Consider the following 26,725-nt stretch of genomic DNA (forward strand, 5'->3'; position numbering starts at 1 on the left):
CCCCAGCTTCGCTCCCCTGGTTCCTCTGTATTTATGGTGATATTTTTAATCTCTTGTCTTGTACTTAGATCATAAACTTTTTGTTACTGAGACGTATTTTATGTTTTTATACTACATACTGATCTAACAGCTTAGATGTCTGGGTGTTGCTATAAAGCATATCTGAATAGCTATTTAAATATACTTGAGAAGACCTTGAATTCGAACTTCCTATTTTTATGTAGTTACTACTTTTCAGAGAAGAGTCATATTCAAAGTTGCTTTCAGACTGGTAAGGAAAACTGGAGGACAGTTTAACTCTTTCCTGTAGCAAGGCAAATAGTTCGCTATAATGTGTTTAACAGCACTTTGTATGGTAAACTTCCTAGCAGCAGCAACCAAAGAAAGATTATACTGGATTTACAGTGCCAGTACTTTAATTATGTTCATTGTGAGTGTATGTCTGGTACGTCTCCTGGCTCCCAATACTTGTGATTTTTGATGCTCTGATTTTTTAAAAATACAAAACATGACCTGAGCTTCTCAGTGTGTATTCTCTTAATCTGTGCTATATTTGAAAGAATGGATTCTGCAAAGCCTGTTACAGTTTGTATATATGTATAATCTATGGAATTTAAAATTCCTGAGTCTTCTATATCTCCTTTTTTTTCAGATTAATCGTGCCCCAAGCTTTGGAACTGATCAAAAAATAGACCATGATGTAAAAAAAGGTGTTCTGCTAAATGCATTAAAGCTTCTCAACATACGGTAAACTAGTTCTCTAATCATCACTCTGGTGTTTTTTCTGTTGGCTTAGATGCGGGGGGAGGGTTTTGTATGTGAATTGGACTAGTGGAAAACGGAGACCTTATTTCCACTTCCATATTTTCAGAACGGTAATGTTCTCCTTGTTGTCAGTTTTGCTATTTAAATGGACCTAAAATTAATTTTACTACTTGTTCACGTGCATACCAAAAATGAAGTGGCAAAAGTCATTTTCATACTTGTTTTAATGACTTTTCAAACAGATCTCAAAGTAGGGATATGATTGATGGCATGGGTGTGCGGCCACACAGGAAATTTACTTTGGCAATAGTAGCACACACAATCAAAAGCCATAGCTGTTTAAAGGAAAACAGGGAATTGGGATATGTTGGAGAAAATCCCCACTTCAATAAAATAGATGCAGTCATATTTGTACATTAAAGTATAGTACAGAGCGGTTATAGTACTTATAGTACAGATAGAAGTAAAAATATTGCGGCCATAAAAGTCAATATTAATAGATTTTCTTAATGAGTGTTTGAATTTTAATTTGTATATCATAAACCACATACATGACTGAAAAATACAGATGGTTTCCTTGAAGCGAAAGAATGTCTCAGTTGTGTTACAAGTGACAGTTTAACATGCTTGATAATACAATAAATATTAAGTTCTGAAAATTGACTCCTGAACTCCTACTGGTGCGGTGCTATCAAAACCTGCTCTCCATGGAGTTCTGTGGAAACAAATGTGCTAAATATATTTTGCAATATGTTTAATTTTAAAAGGTCTTAAACTGCAACATATTGCACGGTATGTAAAAGCTTTTTTGTAACTCTAGTTAAAGAATACTTCTCTTTCGATTGTGTTATCTCTTAATATCATCTGTGTTTCAGGACAAGTGATAAAAGGAGAAACTTAGCCCAACAGAAAGCTGAAGCTCAAAAAAGGCTGTATGGCCAAGGCTCTATGAAAAGACTGTTGCCAGGTTCTTCAGACTGGGAAAAACAGCGCCACACACTGGAAAGGAGAAAAGAAGAACTGGTATAAAGGAAACTTAACTGTCCTGTGCTGTTTCTTTCTTGCATGTGGTTTCTGCTCTCTTAGTTTTAATTATCTTATTTTCTTGATTTCTAGAAAGAAAGACTTGCACAAGTGCGTAAACAGATTTCCAAAGAAGAGCATGAAAATAGACACATGGGGAACTACAGGTAATTGTATTTCACTGTAGTAGTATGAAGTACCGAGGGCTTTCATTAGGAATAATGGAAGCAAGTATTTGTGGGTAGATGGTAATTTTCTACTGGAAATATGTAGGCATTTATAGTAAATATAAATGCCAGGTAGTACCAGGCTTTACCAGGTAGTAAAGCTTTTTTTTTTTCAGGTAATTTTTTCTGATTCAAAATTTCTGCACATACTTAGGAACCATTGTGGCATCAGTCACTCTAGTATTTGTGCAACACATCTGCTTGAAATACATGATTTTTCATGTTCAAAGTGCCCAGAATCGTGACTGTCATTATGTACTGGTCCTATATTCAGTTTTGATGTTTCTTATCCATAGGGGACAAATCTGAGATGGGAATATTCTTGCATTCACTTACAGAAGATGAAAAATCAGCTCTGAATGTTAAGTTTAATGTTGACTAAAAGTTCAGAAACTTTTTCGTGTCCTCCATCACTTTTGAAAGAGTGACATTTGAAATACCTTATTCGTATTTGTGCACTTTTGTTGTGGATCTTAATAGGCTTAAAACTAAGCGTCTCCAGATTCTGTGGTAAAATACATTCAGAAGGAAGCTTTAGTTCATTGATTATAATTGGGGTGGGCCAGAACACAGGAGTTTTGTTTTATGATGTTTTTCTGATTATTTTTATTTTTCTTGACATTTGCTTCAATGAGAAGTGAAAGCAAGGTCTATGAACATTTGGTGAAGCAGAGGGGAACAGCTGGGAAGAGCTGATGGAAACATTAGCCCAATCATTATAGCATTCATCTAGGACATTGGAGGTCTGAGCTCACATCCTTTACTCTGAGATAGTCAGAATGCCTTTACTGCTGTTCTTCATCTCTGCTTTTTTGAACAGATGTTCTGTACTTCCCAATAAAGTTCTCAATAAGCATTTCATTAAAACAGATATATGTTTCTGAGAAAAAAATCATTTTTCATGAGTTAACATTTTGCTTACAAAAATCGTTTCTTTGTAACATTCCCAGTTTTAATTACATCCTTTCTTGACATATGTGGAGCTGAAGGAGTACATCAAAAACAACACAATGAAGCAAATGTTTTCATATTACTTAGACTAGAAGAAAGAGAAATGTCACGATGTTTTAATACACTTTGGTTTTTTAATTACAATGCAGTCTAACTTTTTTCTGATTTCATTTGAAGTTGCTAATTCTGTTCTGGGTTGAAAATGAGCCAAAGTTTTTTTTATTTAGCTTTTTGGTAAATATAAATCAAGAAAAATACAGAACATTTTTCTCAGGAAAAAATGTGAAATATTGTTTCATGACAAAAGTGCACATGTAAAAGGGAAGAATAGTTTTGTGTTTTCTTGTGACCACGTGTGTGCAAAAAGGCGGAAGTATCAGCATGGCCTGAGAAGTCAAGAAATCTTAGCTAGAGATACAGAGAAATGTTATCTAAACGTTATGCAGTATTTTCTCCTCACGATGTCCTCCTGCAGAGCAGGACTGGCATCTCTCAGGTATTGTCAAAGAATCATGGAAGTATTGGGCATTAGTATTGCTGCATAGGTTAATATTGCTTTCTGAATAAAAATCCTGAGAAAATTTTACGTCCACACAAATTTTGAGTACTAATCCTGTCAACAGGTTCTTTCCATCAACCTCAGTAGGTTTTGATTTAGACGTTATGTCTATGGATATCAGTTCAGCAAGTAGCTTAGCCAAGCGTCTGTCTTAAGGCACAACCAGCCCATTGACTTCTATAGGAGATGCTTGAGTGTTTGAAGTAGGAACCATGCTTTTAAGCTTTTGTGAATTTACGAGGAACTGAAAATAATGTATATGACTTTGCAATGGCCTTTAGCTGCAGTGTATTTTACATATTTTAAAGATGGGATATTCATTTTGGTACAATTATTCTATGCCTCTTTTCTAGCAGTACAATTAGCACCATTATAAAGTGCTAGTGCAACTCAATTAGAGCTGGTATAGACAGTCTATGCAAATTAGAGTCATCTTTAGTTTTCTGTAGAATTGCCCATAGTCTAATGGGAGCACATCCATCTTTTCTCTCTTGCACCATGAAAGAAGTTTTTTGAGAAGGAAAACAGTGAAAAGGAAGAATGGGAGAGAACCTTGTTAATGTTCAGAAAAAGTTCACCAAAACATACAAGCCACGTAATACCAGTCAATATATAAATGGTTCCTAGGCCTTGCACGGTGCAGGCAGAATTAACTTGTGGGTTCCTCCTTATAATAAGTAAGGAGTAATTCCTTCCACCTTCAACATTTTTGGCTGTGCTTTAAGCATTCATAACAATGAATTGAAGTGCTTTTCTTCAAAGCCTATTGTTGCTTGATGAGCATGAATAAATCACTGAAGTCCTGTCTTTTAGATTGTCATAATCTCCTTACCTGCATTTTTAGAGAATAATGGCATAGCTGCCGTAATGGAAAATCAGAGTCACCCTGTACATCCATGAGCCAGATAAAAATTTTGTTTTAGTGACTCTTTCCTCCTGTCCATTATGTTGGAAGATTTAGCATTCAAGTGCAGTACATAGTCAATCTTTAATTTATGTCATGCCCATTAAATCAAATCAACTGTTCAGATTTTTGTGTCCTTTTATTACTAAAACAAACTGTTTTATGCCACTGAATTCTAAGTATAGTGTTTTGTTAATATTTCATGCATCACTCAAATCTGCTGTTGAAATTTCAGAGAGTATTACAAAATTGAGTTTTAATATTTCTCTAGGATAAGCTGCATTTTAGGTTTTTTGGACCAGGCAATTGCTGATTTAAGTACGTGTGTGTTCACTGAGTTAAAATTGGATTAGAGAGCGTTATTCAGAGTGTGTGTTTTATAATGATTACAGATAGGATAAATATGCATCATGGAAAAGTCTGTGATGTGTCATGGAAAACTGAATTAACTGCATTACTTTCGTGTTCCCAGTGAGATAAGTAGCTCAGCTTCTATGTTTTACTTAACCTCAATTTCATTTTTTTCCAATTGTAGGCGAATTTACCCACCTGATGATAAGACTTTACTTGAAAAGTATGAGAGTTTGTTAGCCACTGCTTTCCAGACATTCCTTGCTGGGAGAGCAGCTTCACTTCAGCGGGAAATGAATAACCCTTTAAAAAGAATGAAGGTACTGAAGTGCGGAAGTATTGGCTTTGGAGTTACTTATCTTAGAATTGTAGTATGATCTTGTGGATTAGTTTCACCATAATCATGTATGATGGCTAATAAATAGTACTGGATAATATTTCATCATTTAATTATTACTCTTTGTGCAGCTTCTGGGCCAGATTTTGAATCTGGTTGAACTACAGTGAATCCAGGGTGGAGATAGGCTAGAGGCCTTTAAGCTTCTTTTCCATTTCCCTGCTCCACAGCTTTATCCCTAGCCAAACCAAAGGTTTTCAGAAACTACTTATGACCTGGTAATTGTCTCCTCCTTCCCCCAGTAATGTCCTCCAGTTTATTTATCCACTTGTATGGTTTGGAATAACAGAGGTCATACAATTATCTTCACTAGTTTAAGGCGTCTGAAAACTCTACTACTTGATGGCATACTTACATAGTCAAATATAAACAGTAGGAAAACCAGCTATATTTAAAATAACCAACTAATGTGATTTACTTTGAAATTTGAGAAATTCTTTACCATCTTTCTAGTTAACCATCATCCAGCAGTTTTAGAGGAATCTTTGGCCCTTTGCTCAGACCTTTACCTTTAGTAAATCTTAAGATTTGAATTTACCTTTCAATATCATGTTGATTGCAAACAGAGATGCATGCATCGGAAGAAATGCTTCTACATTCTTCTCTAGAGGCATTTGTAGTCTTAATCCACAAATTAGTAATCAGAATAATTTCCAAATATTACAAGTTGCCTTTTGACCTCTGGAAGGATCGGATATGTCCTGCTTTGAATTAATCGTAGTGCCATTCACGTTTTAGGAAGAGGATATTCTGGATCTTCTGGAGCAATGTGAAATAGATGATGAAAAACTAATGGGAAAATCCATGAGACAGCGAGGACCTAAGGTATTTGACTGTTTTAAATATGCCATTTTATGCCCCTCTGTAAGGAGGTACAGTCTGAATACCCACTCATCACTAAGTGGGGAGTTTAGCTAGCTGATCCTAGCCAAAGTTTTCTCCCTCAGACTTCCATTAGCCAGGTTTTTTGGAAATTTGAAAAGAAAGATAATTCAGGCCCACGGAATTATCTTTTGTCCGGCTAACTCCTATTGTAATTTCAACTGGATATGAGATTCTTTTTTTCCTCTCTAAGTTGTTTTGAAGTATTGTTGTGCATGGTAGCAACTGTTGTACAAGAGATTGCTTGATTTTAGTGTGTGAAATGATCCTTTATGACCATAGCCTATCTCAAAAGAATGCTTTGAGCTTTAATTGATTAGTGCCTTAAAGAATTTTGAGATCCTGCGATAAAAGGCACTATGGAAGCTCAAAGAATTAATTATGATTGTGATGTATCTGCAATTTGCTTAGTTGCTAGAAGGGTTGCATAATATATCTTGGAGCCTGTTTCATATCCAAAATCAGAATTTATGCAAATGTATATTATTTTTAGCTTAATAAATACCTTATTGTTATGCATGTAGTTCACACAGGTCTTTGCTTTAAACACACTGCATATCTCTACAAGCCAATAAGATAAATGATTTAGGTTTGGTAATACAGTAGTATGCGTCCTGCATCCAGCAAACTTTCTATGTCAAATCTGTTTGGCAACACCCACATTTAGGTACCTGAGGCCTGATGAATTTGTTTTTAATGGCATGGAAAAGTTTCAACAGCATTTTATGTTTCTGAGAACATGATATACAACCTGGGAACATGTGAATTTCCTTACAAATTGAATGCTGACATTGTCTTGAGCTTGCAGTGGTGCTCTATACATATGCAAGAATCTACAGAGCTGTATCTTTTTACAGATGTGTGTTCTGGAAAGAGATCTGTATGTCCTAACAGGTGTTAAGACAGATTTGCAGGAACATCATTACAAATGAAAGGATCTTGTGAGGCAGTGCTTTAACAGTGCTGGATTCATTTAAAGCAAAGAACCCATCCAACCTACCCTGGAAACACACACAACCCACATTCTTCAGGGATTCTTCTCCTTGAAGCTTTATTTTCAGTTATTTAAAATAAGATCACATAATTCAAGTTTAACATCTCAGCTACGTTTTTCCTTTTTCCAGAAGCCTGTCTTCTCCCAGTAGCCCTCAAAGAGCGTCATCTGGTTGACTGCATGAACTCAGACTTGATCTATATTAGCTCTTTACAGGTTGCAAACCATTTCTAAGCGGGAGGCCATAAACATTTAATAGAGTAGTGAGTGCAAATTGAGAAACTTCTCGTAACAAGTTTTTAGGTGAAGTTTGATCAATTTATGAGTGAGATCATATGACATGGTCTTCTCCTATAGCAAGCAAATGGATACTGTAGCTTATAAGTTGTTTTACTAGTACAGTATTGTTTGCATTTATGGGAGAAATAAAGAAAGAATTGTGTATGACCAAAATTCCCTCTTTTTACGATAAAGCTGATGAGGTTAGAAGAGAGGGTAATGAAACTAGCTTACCCAAGCAGATTGTTTCCCCACTTCTTTTCCTTGACACGTACAGACTCCATGCTGTACAGAATCTCTATTCCTGCATCCTTCTTAGGGTCCTGATATACTACTACTTCCTTTAAAACCATGCCTACAGTGACACCGTTGGACTGGAGACTTCCCTGGTTGCATAGTATCCTATGCACTCCCTTTGAAATAGAGGTGCTCATTGTGGGTGTTCTTTGTACCAAAAGAATATCACCTCTTTCCTATATGGGGTAAAGTGCTTGTGGGTAACGATATGCATTTGATGGGCCACCTCTTTGTAAAGGGTCTACTGTGAGATCTCCTATGTGAATCTGGTGAGTAAGGTAGGGTGGAACTTGCTTCTGCCTGTCAGTCTATCAGGTAGGAGAATAATCCAGTTGTAAAACCTATCTTGTGGTAATAAAAAAATCCTACAAATGAAAGATCTGTTAGGATATCCAACAAGTTAACATGTACAAGACAAAACGTGATAAACCTAATAGACAAAGCAAATCTGAAGCTGCAGGAACAGGACTTTCCACCTCATGTTTTGCTACATAAAACATTTTTTCAGAAGGTTGTCAAGTCCTGTCCTCTCTTAAGCTTTATTAGTTGATCTGCTGACAAAAGCTACTGCCTAGGGAGTTACTCTCAACCTTGGGTACGCTATCTTCCCTGGATAAAGGAACCTGGTGACAGTCAGCACTTGGAAAATGTTATGTAAAAGAGCTGGAGAGCAGAGAGAAACATTTTGCTTCTCCTCCTCCTCCTCCATATGTATACATATACATATATGTGTGTGTGTATTTGTAATAGACTTTCCATATAACAGCTGTACCATATTTACTAGGCATTTCAGCCTCAACTTTTTTTTTAATGTAATTAGGATCTCAGGCTAGAAAGTGAGTTGAGAATTTCCCAGAATAAAGGCATTTTTACCTGCAATTAAAATATTACTGAATTCTGCTTAGCTTGAGAAATACATTCTGGAATTCCGTCTGTTGATTTGTGGCCTCTAGAGGGCCCCTCGTACTTAAACACTGCAAGGTTTACTCTCGTGTTTATTGCGTTGCACGTTGCACCCGTTTGTTGTGCAGAAAAAAGAATGACGGAAATAAAATAACGCAGGTATTTTAGAGGAAATGAGCAATTCCTTCTCTTTTTTTATTCTTCTGATCTAAAACAAGATGGATTTAATCAAAGAAAAACTAGGCTCACATAAGGGGAAAGTCCGGCTGATTAGAATTGCTAACCAGTTGAACTTCTCCTATTTTAAGAAGTCAGTTTAAAACCACATCAGACTATTATTTGTCATCACTGCTTTTTGTAATTTCTTTGACTTTTTGTTTTGATTCTTGTTGGTTAAATGGCATGAAGTCTTGGTCAGGATGTTCTTATTGTTTATGGTATAAAGTGTCAGGAACATAAATACAAGTAAGTGGTTATACAGGAGTGGGATCTACTTTAAAGCTTTTGTGAATTTTGATTGGAAATGGTTATTAATCTTTGTACAACTCATGAGGAATGTCTAATCAATATATTCCCATGTTACATGATGAGGACAGCTATTTTTGAGAAAGCAGCAAGTGCTGAGGCATCTTAATTTGTCCTTATGGCAGGGAGATAGACATAAAGATATTTCTTAAGTAATCTGAACGTTTGCCAGGGCTCTCCACAATGGAATACACTTCTTTAACTCTTTCTTACCTAGTTTAACAGATTGGGCCTACATAAACATGTTGTCACTGTCCTGTTAGTGTCAGAAATCTCTTTTCCTTCCTTGACTGGAATAGAAGTTTATGTAGATGATGATCAGTTATAAAGTGCATCTTACAGGAACAGTACCTATGGGGCTTTGTTCTGCTGCCCTTCATAATAAGTCTTGGTGCATTACATTATACTACAATAACAGGACAATTTAAATTCATCTTGGGAGTACTTCCATTCCACTCTGATCCAAAATATGTTAAGAAATTACAATATTAATTTTTGTAATTTGAATTTTAATTGCATCCATCAGAGGAATAGGAAGATGAGACTATCACCATAGCTTCTTATAGCGGAGAGTTACTGGAAAGGAAACATGTAGAAAAAAAAAAGAATGCACAGGACTTCTGAGGATAATAGACATAATAGAGGATGTTGTTAGCGCTTACATTTTTCTTGTGTGGCTGAGGGTTGATGGAAGAAGAGAAATTTTCTGTTGTACTTTCTGTTCTTGCATCAGTTTCTCCACCTCCTGCTTTTTGCTTTTTATCTCACAGTACCCTTGGTAATAGCACATGATTAGTTACCTAATGGCATTGAATCCCATATGCGTATGGAACACCAAAGATACCTAGGACAGCTTGCTATATTCTTCCAGTTTCAGCTTTCTACATGATGTGGATTAATTCCTTTCTCTTTCAGAAGTGTACCAGCCAAAGTTTCCTGATGTATTTATTTACTTCACACTAATCATCATTAAACTATAGCTTTATTTATTATAACTATCAATTAGGGATTGAAATTGATTGAAAATGGTATTCTATGTTACTTGATTTATGATTTCAAACCAGCATGCAGGATGCCAGGTAATGTAAGTCATACTTGAAATAAAATCACAATATTTTTCCTTCGTGATATAAAGGACTTTGCTGCCAATTAGTGTGAGAAAGATTAGGATTATTATGTCCTCAGTTTAATAAAATACTTAAGCATTTGTTGGAAAATTAAGCATAAACTTCCAGTTTAATTTGGGAGATCTTAAATATGTACCAATGAACCTCCCTAAATCAGGAACCTAGTATGATAATAAAATGTTCTTTTGGGATTATGAATGTTTTTTTTTCCCTGTCTTTAGCCCTTGTTTTCTATGCCAGAAAGTGCACAGACCTTAAGAAAACTCAGGAACTACAATAGTGACAGTAGCTGTGATAGCAGTAGCAATATGTCAGAATCGGAAGAAGAAACTGAAAAGGAAGATCACAATGAAAAAAAGGAGAAAAAAGTATCATATGACCTTGAAGAAAATAAATATAGAACTTTGGAACGATCAGGTAAGTTAAATTATTGTATTTTCAGTTAAGTCTGCCATGCACAATGAATTATATAAAATGCTTCAGTATTTCAGAATGTGGCTACTATCAGCATTTGTAACTCAAGGTTAAATACTGGTTTACTTGTTTCATCATCTTTAAAATCTTTTCTAAATTACTGGAAATGAATTTTAAAAAAGTGAAAAGTGAATTTTTTTTGCCAAAACAGCTAAAGAGAAAAATAGACGTGGGCTACACTGGGAAATATTGTGAATGTTCCTCTTTGCTCTTAGCTTTTTTGAGAAGGCTGTTCTTCTTTCCCTGGAAAAGGAATTCTTATTAAGTCTGAGTTTGCTGGAATATAGAAAGGATAAAGAAACGTATCAGGAGAATTGTAGAAGAGGATATATTTCAGATTAAATCCCTGCACAATTTTTTTTTATAATGGTTTTGTTGCTTGTTGTAGATCATTAGTGTGACCATGATCTGTTGAACATGGTTTATATAATATATTATTTTTTTGTTTTAGCAGTGTATTGTCTAGAAGAATTGCATCATATAACTACACACATGTAGTGCTTCTTCTAAAAATTTAGTTTTCTTGGCAGCGTCCTTTTTTTAGCAGGAGACTGAGTTAGAAAACTGTACAGTCTACATAGGAGCAGACAAGGGGACTGACCTGCAAATGGATCCGTCAACCAAATTTTCTTTCCTCGTTCCATATTCTTCCAGTTAAGAAGCCACATATAGCCGCCATGCACTGTCTTTTTGACCTATAAGCAGTATGTGCTCTGTCATAAATCTGATATATATATATATATAGATAGATAGATAGATAGATAGGTATCTGATATATTCTTCCTTTGAGGAAGAAATTGGTGTTCTTATAGGGTGTATAAAATATATATTATTAGGGGATCTGACCTAACTGACTACTACACATGTAGTTGTTACTCAAAATACGTTGTAGTACAACCTGTGTACACATATGTTAGTCATACTTGTTGTTAGTCACAAAGATTGAAAAACATGTTAAAAGAATAACAAGTGCTTGCATCATCCATTTAATTTATCTGCAGGTAGAATGAACTGGAAGCCTTCAATTAAAAATATGAAAGCTCCATCACATTCATCCTCCACATCATCCACAGGTCTAATAAGACGTTCTGTAAGTTGTCCTCGTTCAATATCAATATTGACGCAAACAGCTGAGCAACGTCCCCTTTCAGCCAAAGCATCTTTGCAAATCCAGCGTGCATCCTCTGTGAATAGGTCCCATTCTTTAAATCGCAGCCCATGTTCAGCCAGAGTCTCTCAGACGTCCAGCTTGGGAACTATGAACTCTTCAGCGGTGAGTTAACATAGCAGTTGCATTCAAAACGTGTTCCATTTCTTTAACACTAGAAACATACGTTACCAATTTTTACAGTGTCAGAAATCCTGTTGTACTATAGTCAATTCTATTTTGACAGATACTCAAGACTATAAGATCTCCAGACCTTTACACTACTTAACATTTACTGCTAGCTGTGATCTTTCAGTCTTTCTGGTGCAGCCATACAGATGCCACATTTTATGAAAATGGAAACCTTAGCCAGAGTTTTTGTGACTGGAAAACCTGATCTCCTAAATAGTTTCTTCAAGGTAGAGAGTGTTTTTACCCCTCTTAAAAAGTTTGTATGATTTATCTGGAGACACTTGGTTCTGAATTTAAGGATTTGCTTACCTTCAAAAAGTTTTGCACTAACAAAGATGCATCAATATTTCAAAATGGGTGTATACTCCTTGGGTAAATATGTTGTGCCAGAATAAAGCACTACCTGCCACTATTGAGATTTTGTCTAGGTCTTCATTGTAGAAAAAGGTATACTTGATTTTCAGGTTAGTGTACCTATTTCAAATAAACTCTATACCACTGCAGTAGGACTCTACTTCCAAATAGTTAAAAACAATTAAAAAAAAATATAGATAGTGCCTTGTCTTCTTTAGGATTTGCCACTGCAGTAAGTGTCTAAGGAGTCTTTTTTTTTTTTCAAGTGAAGTTAGAAACTTCTTCCATTTTGAAGCCTGTCCCTGGGGCAGACAAGCGTAAAGATTAAAGTAGCTAAAGAATGAATAGAATGAGTTGATCAGATTAAAGACTTAACTATTTGAAACTTGTGTTGTTAGTTATAATTCCCCAGCGTGTTTCTGATGTTTCTGAACCGCACAATTTTTCCTTTTGTGACCGGAGTGTCATCTTCTTTAGTATCTTCTTAACAACCAAACCATGTTTCCTCTAGTTGTGTGGCAGAGTGTGTGTCCACTTAGGCAGTGTTTGTTGAGTGCTAGTGGTAGTCTGTTTCAGCTCAAGGTTTTGTGGCTGATCTTTATATTACATCATGCAAATAATTCCTCTGGAGATGGTGGGGAGGGCAAAAGAAATGGCACTTTTAACCCACATTTGCACTCTTTCAATATTGTGATGAGGTTTGATTATGACAAATCCTTTTGTAATGCTAATTAACTTGCTTCGTAGTATTTACTAACTCTAATCATCATTTTATCCAGTAGAAAGCTCATTGTCTGTTTTGCCTGAGAGGCTTTGTCTAGATGATGAAAAAGGATGCTTTTAAAATTGTGTCAGCTTACATCCTAAGAAATACTCCTTAACATGGTTTTCCATCTTTAAAGTCAGCTAATGGGATTGGAAAGATAGTGTGCCTTCACCACAAAGTGTTAAAGGTATTTTTTATCACATTGGCTATCTCAAGATTAAAAAGTACCCTTTTATCATCAAAATGTACTCTGAGAGTTTAATGAGACAAGACTAATATAGATTTTTCTATTCACATTAGCTTTATATCAAATACAAATTACTGAAAGATTAAAACTACTCTCTTACAATATTACATTAAAAATGGGCTACTCACTTATATGAACATTAGTAAGAAACTATACTTACTTTTTCATTGAGAATGCTTCACCACAGAAGTGATCTTGATATGCAGAACAATTATGTTGGGTGAGAGTACTTAGGCCATGTTTCTTAAAATAACGTGAATAAAATTACGTGCAGAATAGATAAAAACTGCCCGTAATTTAGCACTGTATTGTGAATGGCACTCTATTCATAATTATTTTTGCAACTAAGAATAATATAATATATATTACTGTTAGAATAAAATTAAAATTGCTGAAGTAGAACTTTGGCTATACTCAGAAGAAATCATTTGCATAGGATAAAGTATTAGTTTATCAATCCTTTTGGCAAGGAGAAAGCAGTATGTTGCCATTTTTGAGGTTGGTAAAAGCCAAATGCACTAAAGGTATGGATAACAAAGTTTCAAAGAGCCATTTACACTTGGAAATTACAAACCACTATTACAGCAGTAATAGGCAGGAATGGATCTGGAAATATCTGCTACCTTATTATTTCAGCCACATTATTATATATTATATATCAAAATATTTTGTTATATTTGACAGTATTTGTCAGTATCTTAAGAGAAAAGTTTCCTTAAGTGAGTGTTGTAGTTTTTACAAAATACGAAGACGTAAAAATGCCTAATAATTCTGAAATAACCTTTCATTTAAAAAAACTCAGAAAACTCAGCCTACTGACCCTTGCAAACACAAAGACATGCAAAGACAAAAAGGATCAGAAATACTCTTAACTAGTGTCCAAGATCCAACAAAAAAAAAGCCTTCCAGAGACAGTCTTATCCAGACATTATAGAGGTTCAAGCAAGTTGCTGTTGATACGAAAAACACTGATACTTTAAACAAAATCCTTTACCATTAGAGACGACGGCAAGTTCTCTACTGACCTGAAAAGGAGGCACAGTGTTTCCCTGAAAAGCTTGGCACAGTGTCATATGTTTGGCAGTTTCCATTAACTTGTAACTTGAGTTTGTTGCAGTGCAGAACTGAGGTGAAGTTTACTATGACTACTACTCTCTGTTTTGTTCATTATATTAAATTCAAAATCTGTTATTTAAAATTCAACTTTATATTTTAAATGCCAGGCATCATAAATATCTTAATTCAATTTTGCTTATTTTGTTTCAGACAAACTTATTTTCAAACTCTGTTTTTCTTACATTTCTTGAAAATCATAAGTACTTCTTGATAGATTAATGTACATGAGGTTTAGGTGTGTGTCTTAAGTGTGTTTTAGATAATTATGTCTAAACCCATTAACAATATTTTACATCACCCTATTTAGAAAAAAATATTTTTATCAAGGAAGCATCTTTGTAATGGTGATCTAATAGCACACCTGAAATCTTACCTCTGCTTCACATTATTTTTAGACTGAGTCTTTGCTGCAACAGAAAACAAAAGGCAAAGAAGATGCTTTGACAAAAGAGGCTCTTCTCATTTTCAATGACATGAGAATGAAGTTCCCAGGAAAAACAGATGAAGAGGCAGAATTAATTATAGAAGATGTAAGTATCTATCAATAAGAAAGAAGAATGACATACAGGCTAGACAGTTATTATTCAGGCCACTACAATGTAGGAAAGATAGAAAGTTCAATTTATGATTTGTGAGTTCCTGTGGCCTTGTAACTTCCATAATTCAGGATAACACAAAAGATTGCAAAACCGTGGAGAGCTGCATACTTTCTGACCTTAAAAGAACAATAGTGAAAACGTTCTTATGTCTTCATAAAATATATGAGTAACAGTCAGAAAGATTAAGAAACTTCATTTTTTGTTGTAGAGAAAGTTCAAACTTCTAAGTAAGCTAAGAAGAATGTTACAAGTCATTAACAGTTTGTTTCATGTGATATTGTTAGTACAGATCTTGACGTGTTTAACTTGCTCTGAAGTAGGCATTCGGGAGAACTCGGAATGATGTGTAAGGCAAACTGGAAGTTTGTTAGTGTCAAAGAATACCACTCTCATTCTTTTTGTCTTCTTAGTTTGGCAGCTTACTTTTCCTCAGATCCAACATCACTTGATGTCAAAGAAATATGAAACTATGCTTAATGTAAAGAGGAATTAAAAAGCTATGCCTAATATTCAGTTATATAAACAGAAAATACGCAGTATCTAAATCCCTTTTAAATATCTAACTGTTTAGAAAGTAACATCGACTTGGAAAAGAAAAAAAAAATAAGTTTTTTTTCTCAGCCTGGTGGAACAAGCCATTTAAATGAACATGTGTGTTCTGATATAGTAAGCACAGCTCGCTGTGTGCTGAATAACTGTTTGGTGAGTGGAGACAAGTGCTTCATTCTCGTGGATGAATTCTGCATTCATTCGCGTTAGGACATTATCTATTCATTCTCTAGCTGAAGAGATGTTTCCAGTTGGAAACATCCGTTGTCTTGTGAGCTTTCAAAATTTTGGAAACGTGTTGATTATGTAATCTAGTAATCTGTGCTGTCTATGGAAAAGAGCTGCCTTGGATTGATGGTTAATTTCAGTGATTCTAGAAGACAGTATTCATAACTAGCTTACTTAGTTTCTCATCTTAGAAGTAGAATAAAATGCTTCATTAGATTTTTCTCCTTCAGAAATACATATGTGTACATAGGTATGTGTGTTTGTGCGTGTATGCCTATGTTCGTATGGATACATATATATGCATGCACACTCCATCTAGTGGTCATTTCTAATACAGTATTAGCATGATTATAAATACATTTCTGTATTACAGAACTCCAATTTCGGTTGGAAGATAATATTTCATTGTGGAAGGACATAATAAATGGTGTATTAGTTGTCAGTAAGGCAGAACTTTCAGTAGGTACTGATCTGGAATAGAAAAGAAAGAGTAACAGTGAAAATAAAAATTTATGTTCAGAGCTCAAGTTATTTTGGGAGCGTTTAGACATCATAGAAGGAGAATATCGTATGTCTAGTGTGTTTTATGAAGCAAAAAACTTATTATTTAAATAGATTAACAGTTACGCATTATTGAACTCTACTGCTCTGTTGAAGCAATCCCAGCTATGTCAGTCAAGACAAGTTTCTACCTGCTTTGTAGCGTGCAGTTGTCAGAATCAGGTGGAAAAGAGGGTAGGATTAGACTGAAAGACTGTGTACATCTTTGCAAATGCTCCCCCACATTAAATTGTCAAATATTTTTCTATTTCTTTTTGAGTTCTTTTCATAGAGGATCCGGTTTGCTCTTAGATGCTCGCAGTGTTTGACATTAGGGGTGCCTGTGAATGAAATAACAGATTTCTGGGGTTATTTAATGTATGTATTTTATCTTGTGTTTTGCAATTGCTACAGATTATGGATAATTGGAAACACCATAAAACAAAAGTAGCATCCTATTGGTTGGTAAAACTGGATTCTGTAAAGCAACGAAAAGTAAGTGACAGGTATTTCATTCTCTGAAGATAATCTTAAATAGACACACGGCATTGTGTTTAGTAGTTCCTAGCTAGGAGTGACTTGAGATACTAGAATATTGGCTGGTAATACTAACATACATATGAGTTAATTCCATTGAAGGGAATGATGATGCTTCATATTTAGAGAAGCGTAATTATCCTGTAATATAATTTCAAAAACAATTTCTTAAAAATTAGGTTGCCAGATGAAAACCAAATAGATAAATGATTAGTCCTCAGGTTTCTTATTTTTAGCAAACATTCTGAGAAGAGTATTGATTCCACAGATTGGACTGATAAGGGATGAACCAGTCAACAATTTCAGATTAGGCATATTAAAACTCCATTGTAGTTAGTGACATTGCGCTTGCTTATTTGACTCTTTGACCCACAGTATTGCAACAGATCTAGCTGAATATAAAATAAAGCTGCCAAGCAAAGTTTATTAACATTGTTTTACTGTTCAACTGAATGATTTGGTTTTACAAAGGACTAATTAGATTTGTTATCATGCTGTCCTCAGTTCATGTCCTATCTAGGAGCTACTGTTGTGCATAGCATCGAAAAAGTTTTTAATCTGTTTAAAAACTGACATACTGCAGTATGTCAGTCATCTGTATGTTATGTCATGTAATCAATATGTCATGTCAGTCAAAATCATCTTTCCAGTGTAACATTTATTTTCCTTAATGTGTCAAGTTTTATTTGTGATTTCTGTTAATACTTTGGTGGCCTGAAAGCAGTATTTTGGGTCTTTCTCTACCTCAGCCATTGACTCATCATGTGGATTAACATCTCTGTTTGGGGCACTTAATCTCTGTATGTCTCAGTTTCACAGTCTATTTTTATAGACAGTAAAAGAAAGCCACTTAATCAAAATGCTGCATACATGATAAATATTATAATTGGAAAAGGCTGGTAGATTGTTATAGAAGATTGCCCTTCCTTGGCTTCTGCTACTGGAGATTCATGCTTTTGGCTGTCTGGTTTAATTTTACCTATGTCTGTCCGTTTGTTTTGTTTTGTTTTTGTTTTTGTTTTTTTCTTTTCAATCTAGTCAGAATTTTCTCCTGTAAGCATTGTTTTAGAAAGCCTGCAATAAAGGGTGTTTCTGTCCTTTCTTTAATTGACAGTCATGCAGAACCAAGGGCACATTCTCCAAGTCAGGATGGTACAGGTTGATATACCAAGTCATTGTTAATAAAAACTGTGTAAGTTTCTTTCTTCTTCTTGTGAGGACACCTTTTACGACTTAGCAGACTAAGACTTCCTGAAGCACTAGCGGGCCTTCATCTTTGGTTGCACTGGAAATGATTTGTCTTTTTTTTTTTTTTTTGTTTTTCTCCTTACTGCTTTTAACCTGAATTCCTTCAAGCAATCAGATAGTTATTCTTAGAAAGGTAGTGTATACACATGGATTAACTTTGACAATGACATTGCAGCTAAGGACTGTCAAATGTGTGAGGTTTTGTGGATCTGAAAGAAGTACATTCTATATTTTAGTGGGGTGAGGTGGGGTAAAGCAGAAGACAGCTCAAGGTATTTTTGCAAGTGAAGAATCTATCCTAAAGGTACCGTCTGCAACTTTGTGAAATATGAAGCAGAAACTCAGTCCTCTTCACTATACTTCAGAGTTCCTGGGAAGTTCTAAAATGTGAGAAGAAAATACCTGGGCAGTGTACTAGGCAGTGTACTAGATTGCACAGTGTTCACCCCTGGCAGATAAGTTTTCCTAAGAATTATTCAATGTGATGTAGAAAAATTAAACTCCTGCTCATATTCATAATGTCTACTACTACAGCATTGCAACAGAGGTGCAGGAGCCATTTAGGAACAAGTTAAGAATAAACCAGTAAAATCAATACATGATTAAATGAGATTTAGTCTCCCAGGACTTTCAGGGAAAAAAAGAGACTTTTGTATGAGAGGAGTGTGACTGCTCTGTTACCTCACTTTACATAATTTCTTTAAAATCTGTTTTGATGATTACCAGAAGGTCCATACATCTTGTTTTGAGTACATGCTTTATATAACATCTTGCTCTGTTACACCTAGATAATTGGTTATGTTAAAGAAAATGATGTAAATTAAAGTAAAGAGAAAGATGAAGGCAATCTAGGGAAATTAACTTCAAAAAAATGGAAGGAGGTTTCATGAAGTTCTGGGCCCTTGTGCAATGCCTTGTTTCTTCGCTTAAAGGGACGACTGATGTCATGTTTGCAAACTAAGATCAATTAACGGAGACCTTTTCTCCTCTGTCATATTGGTGATGTCAACACAATAAAACAGTAAGAAAGTTTTTCTCCCGAGTATCTGGCAACCTGCAGCTTACTCTAAGATGCAAGGTTCAGAACTTAGATTTCTTCAAATCTACATGCTAAAGGAAAAGGAAAGACTGCAAATTGGCATCATAGTTTTTAGTACATGCTTTTTGGATTAGTAAGAGAATCTATACATGATAAAATTATTCTATTTCACACATGTAGACAAATTACTACTAGTTAATGTAACAAATTTTAAAGAAATGTATGGTTGATCCGTTATGTAATGTTGGGTCTTAGTTGATTCAGAAGGATGCACACAATCGCTGCTGCTGCAGTGGCCACTTCTGCGGGAAAGCCTTAGGCAAGGTGCAGGGAAAAGGCTGCTTATGCAGGATCAAGGCACTAAGCTAATGCTGCCAAGGGAATGTCTGAAAATTTGAATTCATCCCACAAGTGTGGAGCAGCTCAAAACCTGGAATTAGCTCCTGAAGTCACTGAACAGGGCCACCATGGTTAGGTTATGATTTACTATGGTTTATATGTCACTGTTTGGGAGGAAGAGACCACAGGTATTGTTTTTAGTGTGCTATACACTTGCATTCACCAAGATTCCCAACAGAGGTCAGCATAATATTCACACGGGATAGTTGTGTGCGTGGAGTTAGCACAAGACCTATGCATGCAGCAATCCAAAGACTTCAAAAAAGAGCTTAAGTAACATGTAAATGACATTTCATCCAGGTGGTCGGTGTTACTCACCTATAAATTTTATGTCCACTAAGCATTTTTTTTACAAAGCTTCATTGTGCTATTTCAAGCATTTTATTTATTTTTGCTTTGTTTCATTCATTAGGTCTAATCAGACTATTATGAAGAACAGTTTGTTATGTAGGACCAAAAAAAAGTATTTCTACGCCATGTTTCCATATTTTAGTGTTACTTCTAAATCTCCTTGACCTTTTGAGAGCCAGATGTTTAGCCATATGAGTCAGTTTGTCATGCACATCTGAAAATTTCCTAGGAAAGTATTGCATCTTCTGAATCTTTGAATTTGCAACATCTTATACCAAATAAATGAATATGTTCATCAATTCACCACCCACTTGAGTCTAACAGCGTCTTTTGAAGATACCATTTTGCTAAAGAGGCAATAACGGTGTCTCCTTTAGACGAAATCGTGTTGATTAACTGACTTATTTGTTAAGAAGCTACATGAACCATAGGCTTATTTTGGGATGAAATTTAGGATGAAATTTATTCTGTTCAGAGTGCCAGTGAGAGGCCTAAATAATGCCTTAGAGAACTTACAGCTGCCATCGTATGCCAAATACAATGTCCGTTCTGTGTTTTGCAAATAGTGAGTTCAAATTTTGTTTGAAGACATTCACTGTTTCCCACAGCAATGGGAATTTAAGTATATGCTAAAAAAAGAAGTGTCCATGCTGATTAAAGAAACATTTGGGTTTGGGTTGCAAATGAAAGTTTCTTAAGGCCATATCTGAAAAGTTCAGTATCCTACACTACAAAATCTACGTTCATGAAATGGAAGGCATTCATGTAAGGATAGGTTTGGAGGATCAGGTCATAGGTAGAAAATAATTTTTTGCCCTAAACTCCTTCATAGAATAAAAACACAAATGTATAAATGACATCTTTTTGCATGCAAGGTATGTCATTTTCTCTGTAAGTATATGCAATGTATAAATAATGTGAAGGCTTTTGATTTAGAGTGTTTAAAATCAGGCAAGACGAATCCCACCTTCTACATCCCAATTCAGTGGCATTTGCAAAGGTATATCAAAGAGGAGCAATGTAAACATTGTTTCCTGATGAGCTGGATATGCTACTGCCTGTGAGTGTGTGTATGTGTGCATTGAATGGCTAAGGCTTCCGGGACAGAAACTCACTGTGCAGTACCAAATGCAACTTAGAATTGTCTTCTTTTCTTTGTCCACATCTTTACCCATTTGCATTTAAATGTAGTTTGTGTATAATAAATCCATTGCATTTGTATAAACGTTGCTATTCAAATATCTTGTGGGTTTTTTTTTTTTATTTCATTGTGCTTTTTCCTGCCTGAAAGATAAAGTAAAACAGTCTGATCTTGGGTAGTATTGAGCTCAACAGACATTAAACCGAAAGCAGCTTGTAGCTTTTCAGATGATTTTAGTTCTCTGTAAAATAGATGGTATTTTAAAAGGAGAGGGAAAAGAAGACATAATCTTCAAGTATATAATATTTGGGTTCTTAATTATGTTGCTTGTTTTCTGTAATTGTATCAATATTGTTTCTTTTTAAACTCTCCCTGTCATTTTAACTAGCTAGTACTGAACAGACTGAAAAAAAAAAGAAATGAACTCTTCTCTAATAAAATATTTTGATTTAGTTTTGCAAAACGTTATTGATGGAAAAAGCATATAATGAAAGTTTGCTGATGAATGCACGAAATGAAATGTAGACAGCTGTGGGAATTTATAACTACGCCGTCATCTGTGTGTATATTTGTATGTGTATATGTGCAGTGAATCATAGAACAGTTGGTTTTAGGTTTTGCCTTTGCTTTGATTTGCTTGGAATATTCTATTCTAGGTTTTAGATATAGTCAAGACAAGCGTTCATGCAGTTCTACAGCATGTCTGGAAGGCTCCAGACATTGAAAATTTACATTTGTACCGTCTTTTTAACCGCGTATTTAATCGCTTGCTTTGGAGCCATGGCCAAGGTCTGTGGAACTGTTTCTGTAATTCAGGGTAAGCCTATTACATTTATTATCTTAATCTGCCTTCTTAACTTCACAGTTACAGTCTGAGCTGGCATACTTTGCTTCTCTTTTTCATTTAAAATAATTTTGTAATGCATTGGACTAGTTTAAAAAAACCCTATAATTAGAAATCTAATAATCTAGGCCAACCGTTTCAGTAATGGAAATAAACATTTGGGAGTCTGTTTCCAAATCTAATAATCTAAGGAAACAATCTAATTTTCAAAGTAGCTGGGCTCTAGTTCACTTCCTTCAATTGGATGTTCTGCAGTTTTGAAGCCAGGCCACTGTAAATGTTTAACTTGGACTTAACCATCAACAAAAATCATTGCCATATCTGGTTGATCCCAAGCTCTACAAGGGAAGAATTCGGTGATAGGTCCAGCTGACGTCTCATGCCAAATGCAATGTCAGTTCTGTATTTTGCAAATAATGAGTTCAGATTTTTGTTCGAAGACATTCACTGTTTCCCACAGCAGTGAGAAGTTACATGCAAAAAAAGAAGTGTCCACACTGAAGTAAGAAAATGTTTTTGGTTTGGGTTGCAAATAAAAGTTTCTTATGGGGAAAAAAATCAGGCCATATCTGAAAAGTTCAGTATCCTACACTACAAAATCTACGTTCATGAAATGGAAGGCATTCATGTAAGGATAGGTTTGGAGGATCAGGTCATAGGTAGAAAATAATTTTTTGCCCTAAACTCCTTCATAGAATAAAAACACAAATGTATAAATGACATCTTTTTGCATGCAAGGTATGTCATTTTCTCTGTAAGCATGTGCAATGAATAAATAATAGTAAGATTTTTGATTAGCTTCCATAAGATGATTTAGGAGATTTATGAAAATAAACTACAACAAAAATATATGATATGATGATGGATATTGTATGAGCATGGAAATCAGCTCACTATGTTCCTCACCTGTAATCATTTGTCATATGCAGAGAATGCATGCAGTGCATTTGTTAATTGTTTCCCAGCAAAATGGAATCACGTGATAACAATAAGAGACTCAGAGATCTGAGAGTATCCTATAACGCTGTCAGTTATTTTATTTTAGGATTTTCTTCTCATTGCTGAAGGTCTACTGTTGTTAACTATTGTTTTAACTCAAGCCATTAAGAATCTTCATGTTTTTTGCGTAGAGATGGACTCTGCACGTTCCCACTGAGGAGATCATGTCAGCCTTAAGATGTGCTAGAGGTAGCTATTGGAAGTGTAGCACAATTCCTAACTATACAAAAGTTAAAACTAGAGTGAGAAAAATGTCTCTGTGTTTCCAATCTGAAGCGTTTCCTTTGCATAATCCTCAACAGCTGCAGGGTCCTTTCTTCCTGCCAGCAGAGGTGTGTGAAGTCTTGAATCAAACTTCAGTTTTTTTGTCATAAAACGTTATAACTAACTTCTCTTTTAATAACACTGTAATTGTTTTGAATCTTACTTTTAGTGTGCCCTTTTGCAAATCTTTCAATATGCCTGAAAATTTTTCCTTCAGATTTTTTTTTCCCCCTCTATAAAGGCTGTTAGTTGCTCCAAACCTCTGAACAATTCCGCTGTTCAGCTGGCTCAGGAGAACGGACTTTTAGCCGACAGAAGAGTTCAATGAAGAGCAGGATTTCCCATGTAGCAATAATTTCATTCATGCAGAACAAGACTCAGCTGACTCCGGAGTGGAGCTAAATTCTCTGACAAAGATCCAGTTTCTTCTCTAAGATGGGTTGCTATGAATCTAAAAAATACTGTGAAAAAAATATACAAATATGTAGAATATGTAGAGGCTGCTCTACATATAATATACCTAGTACAGAATCCACAGAAGCAAGAAGACAGAAAGGCTTTTTTTTTACCTGCCCTGTGTTTTGTCTTTTCAGTTACAAACATCATTCTCACCACATAATCCACAACACAGAACTCAGGACAGCACCTCCTCAGCTGAAAGGCCAACCTCTCATCACTCTTCTTTAGCCTTAATTCTGCCATTTTAAAAACAGATTGGAATATAAAGTGAGCATATGTAGAATCTGGGAAACATGTTGAGAAGGGGTGTTGATGTGCTAATTAAGAAACAAGATGAATATATGAAAATATATTGTCCAAGTACTATACTCCTCAATAAGATGCCTATCCTGGGAGAAGGGCAGAGGTAATAGCTCTAAGCTTTCCTCTTGCCAGTTGGATCTCTGCTAGGCAGATGTTATTTTAGCAAAAAAAAACCCCAAAGAAATAAGCCAAAAACCGCAGTGAAATAATCTTGATGTATATACTTACATAAAGCTACATTTATTTTACTCTATGGTAAACAGTTACAATTAATAATGGGAAATGAGTAGATCCAGTTGACTTCAAAAGGTTTTAAAAAAAGAATAATGCATAATTTACAGTATTACACATTCAGGCATGATACTCTCTTCTGAATCTTGTGAGGACTCAAAAGTTTCTAATTAATGTATGGAGCATACAGTTACAGCCTAACAAATTAAGTTTTCTTAGGTAACAGTACTCTGATCCCTGTTGAATGCAGTTTAAGAGTATGAATTGGATCTGTGTAGCACAGTGAAGAGATTGAATAGGCTCATTTATATAAAACTGCATTAAAATTCACATGTACATTTCGAAGTCTCATCTTTATTATTATGTTATTATTAATATATTCCAACAGAGTGATTGTATAGCACTGTGCTCATAATCGGCCATAATTATAGTAGGCTGCATATATTTCTTCACTGATAAAATCCCTCATAACTCTGGGAAGGTGATCACAGACCTTAAAGCCCAAAACTTAAGGAATTTATCAGGGGAGCTTCTATCAAGAGATACTGGAGATTTATAGGTTGAATTAGAATATAATTATGTGTAGCACTGTGAACCTGGTGAAGAAATGTAATACATAGAACTTTATCTTGCTACTTTCTTCTGGATATCACATCATAAAGGAAAAAATGAAGACAGGAGATTAATTTCGATATAAAATAAATTTGGAAGTTCCCATACAGGAAACAATATTGAGAAAAATATATTAAAGAAAACAGTAGTTCTTCAAGTAGTAGAATTATTCTACTATTAGATAAAACAGTTTTGATGCCTTACTGACCATATTTTTAAACAGTCCATTAAACGCGTAGTAAGTAATGAGAGAATGCTTCTATCACTTGAAAATTATTTGGGCAGTGGAAATTTGGTAGAACTGAACAGTTTCCGCAGGAACATGTTATCTAGACTGGGGAGCAGGCTGAAAAATCAGTTAGATATACATGTAGCTCATGTATGCATGAGCTTATTTTACTCATTAACATTTATAATTGTGTCCTAATGCAGCACAATTTTTTTAAATCTCACTTGGATGAAATAGACATACTGGTTCTTTGTTATGTAATAAAATTCTTTGACATAAGGATAAATCCTAACCCCAGTAATGTGAAATCTACTACTGATCTCAGTGGCACAAGGCTAAATATCTTGAATGCTATGTTGACCCCGGGACAACGGGTACAACGAATTTTCCTCACTATGTGAAATGATTCTTTCATAAACAGAATAAAAACCTCAAGCTTACAAACCACCTGTGGTACTCAGCAGTGTTTTGACCCAAAAAAGGTTTTCATAGGGACCGTGTTACCTTTGAAACATATATAATGATCTGTAATCTCACCAGAATTTTTTGCCAAGCATATAACATATACACAAACGTTAAGGTCTAGGCAAAGGACTGTTGTCTTCTTCTGTAATAAAACATACTTGTTTTACATCGATGTGGTAGGATTTGGGTTTTTTTTTTTTTTTGAAAAAGAAATGACTTTTTAAGAAAACAAAAGCAGTGTTCTGCTTTTCAAAAAGGAAAGCTTCTGTCGTGACACCTTGCAAGTTGTGCTTAATTGAAAAAGACCAGCCCTATTTCTTCATGCCAGATGACCAAGCCCATATGACCAGATGGAATAATAAGTAGTATTTTAATGACTAAAATGAGAAACTCTCTTCTTTTCACTATTTGATAGCTCATATGGAGAACAGAAATGTGAAATGTTTCTATTCATCTTTTGGCTGAATGCATGAAACTAAGCAGAACATTTTGAACATTTTTTAACATATGCTTTGCACGTATTAATCTCCTGTACATTCATTTTGTATCCTCTTATTATTATGATGGACTTACATTAAAATTAAAGTATTATTATGCTGTATAGACGTTTAGAAATCATTTATTACTTTTATTAATTTCTTTAGTGTCACACCATATTCGCATGCAGGTGGTAGCTTGTTAAAAATTATCAGTTTTCTGTTATTCCTGTTGCAAGGCACCAAAAACAATTTTCTGACAGTAAATCTTCATGAACTAAACCTAAACAATGGCCCTATAAATGCTTTAGGGGACACACCAAATGAAAACGTGGCTTGTGGACATTTTAAATATGAAGGTTAACTTCTTGATTTGTGTTTTGTATTCTCAGTATCTGCCAGTATGCGTGTTAAATAGCATAGGCCTTTCCTGTAAATAGGCAAGGTCATGCTTTTTCTCTTGTTCCTCCATTGTTAAATCTGATAAAAGCAGTAAAGCTCTTAGATTGCCATTTGTGACAGAAAACATGAAGTCATCTCTGTTTCCATGCCAACAGGAGCTCTTGGGAAACCATATTCAGTAAAAGCACAGAGGTGGTGACTCCCGAGCAGTTCCAGTGTTGCCAACGAATAGTACAGCTCTGTAAACACTGCCTGCTGGTGGTGTACAAATACTCATCAGACTCAAGAGGTTCCTTGACTGGAATTAGCCCCAATTGGGATGATACAAGG

At 35.1% G+C, this 26,725-nt stretch overlaps 1 protein-coding gene across 5 annotated transcripts in view; it reads left to right on the forward strand.

The window, feature by feature from the left end:
* TTLL7 (tubulin tyrosine ligase like 7) overlaps window positions 1–26,725 on the forward strand; it is an 80,789-nt gene that overhangs the window by 48,683 nt on the left and 5,381 nt on the right. For all 5 annotated transcript variants that reach the window (XR_011142579.1, XR_011142580.1, XM_068952691.1 and 2 more), the window contains 11 exons: window positions 653–747; window positions 1,641–1,788; window positions 1,882–1,955; window positions 4,965–5,100; window positions 5,916–6,002; window positions 10,406–10,601; window positions 11,660–11,931; window positions 14,876–15,010; window positions 16,811–16,891; window positions 21,768–21,928; window positions 26,551–26,724. Coding sequence is in view for 3 of the 5 variants with exons in the window: in XM_068952691.1 (XP_068808792.1) it covers window positions 653–747; window positions 1,641–1,788; window positions 1,882–1,955; window positions 4,965–5,100; window positions 5,916–6,002; window positions 10,406–10,601; window positions 11,660–11,931; window positions 14,876–15,010; window positions 16,811–16,891; window positions 21,768–21,928; window positions 26,551–26,724 (1,559 nt within the window). In the remaining 2 variants the exon portion in view is untranslated. The remainder of the gene's footprint in view (window positions 1–652; window positions 748–1,640; window positions 1,789–1,881; window positions 1,956–4,964; window positions 5,101–5,915; window positions 6,003–10,405; window positions 10,602–11,659; window positions 11,932–14,875; window positions 15,011–16,810; window positions 16,892–21,767; window positions 21,929–26,550; window position 26,725) is intronic.

Source organism: Struthio camelus, chromosome 8, assembly GCF_040807025.1.
Source record: "Struthio camelus isolate bStrCam1 chromosome 8, bStrCam1.hap1, whole genome shotgun sequence".
NCBI classification, from domain to species: domain Eukaryota; kingdom Metazoa; phylum Chordata; class Aves; order Struthioniformes; family Struthionidae; genus Struthio; species Struthio camelus.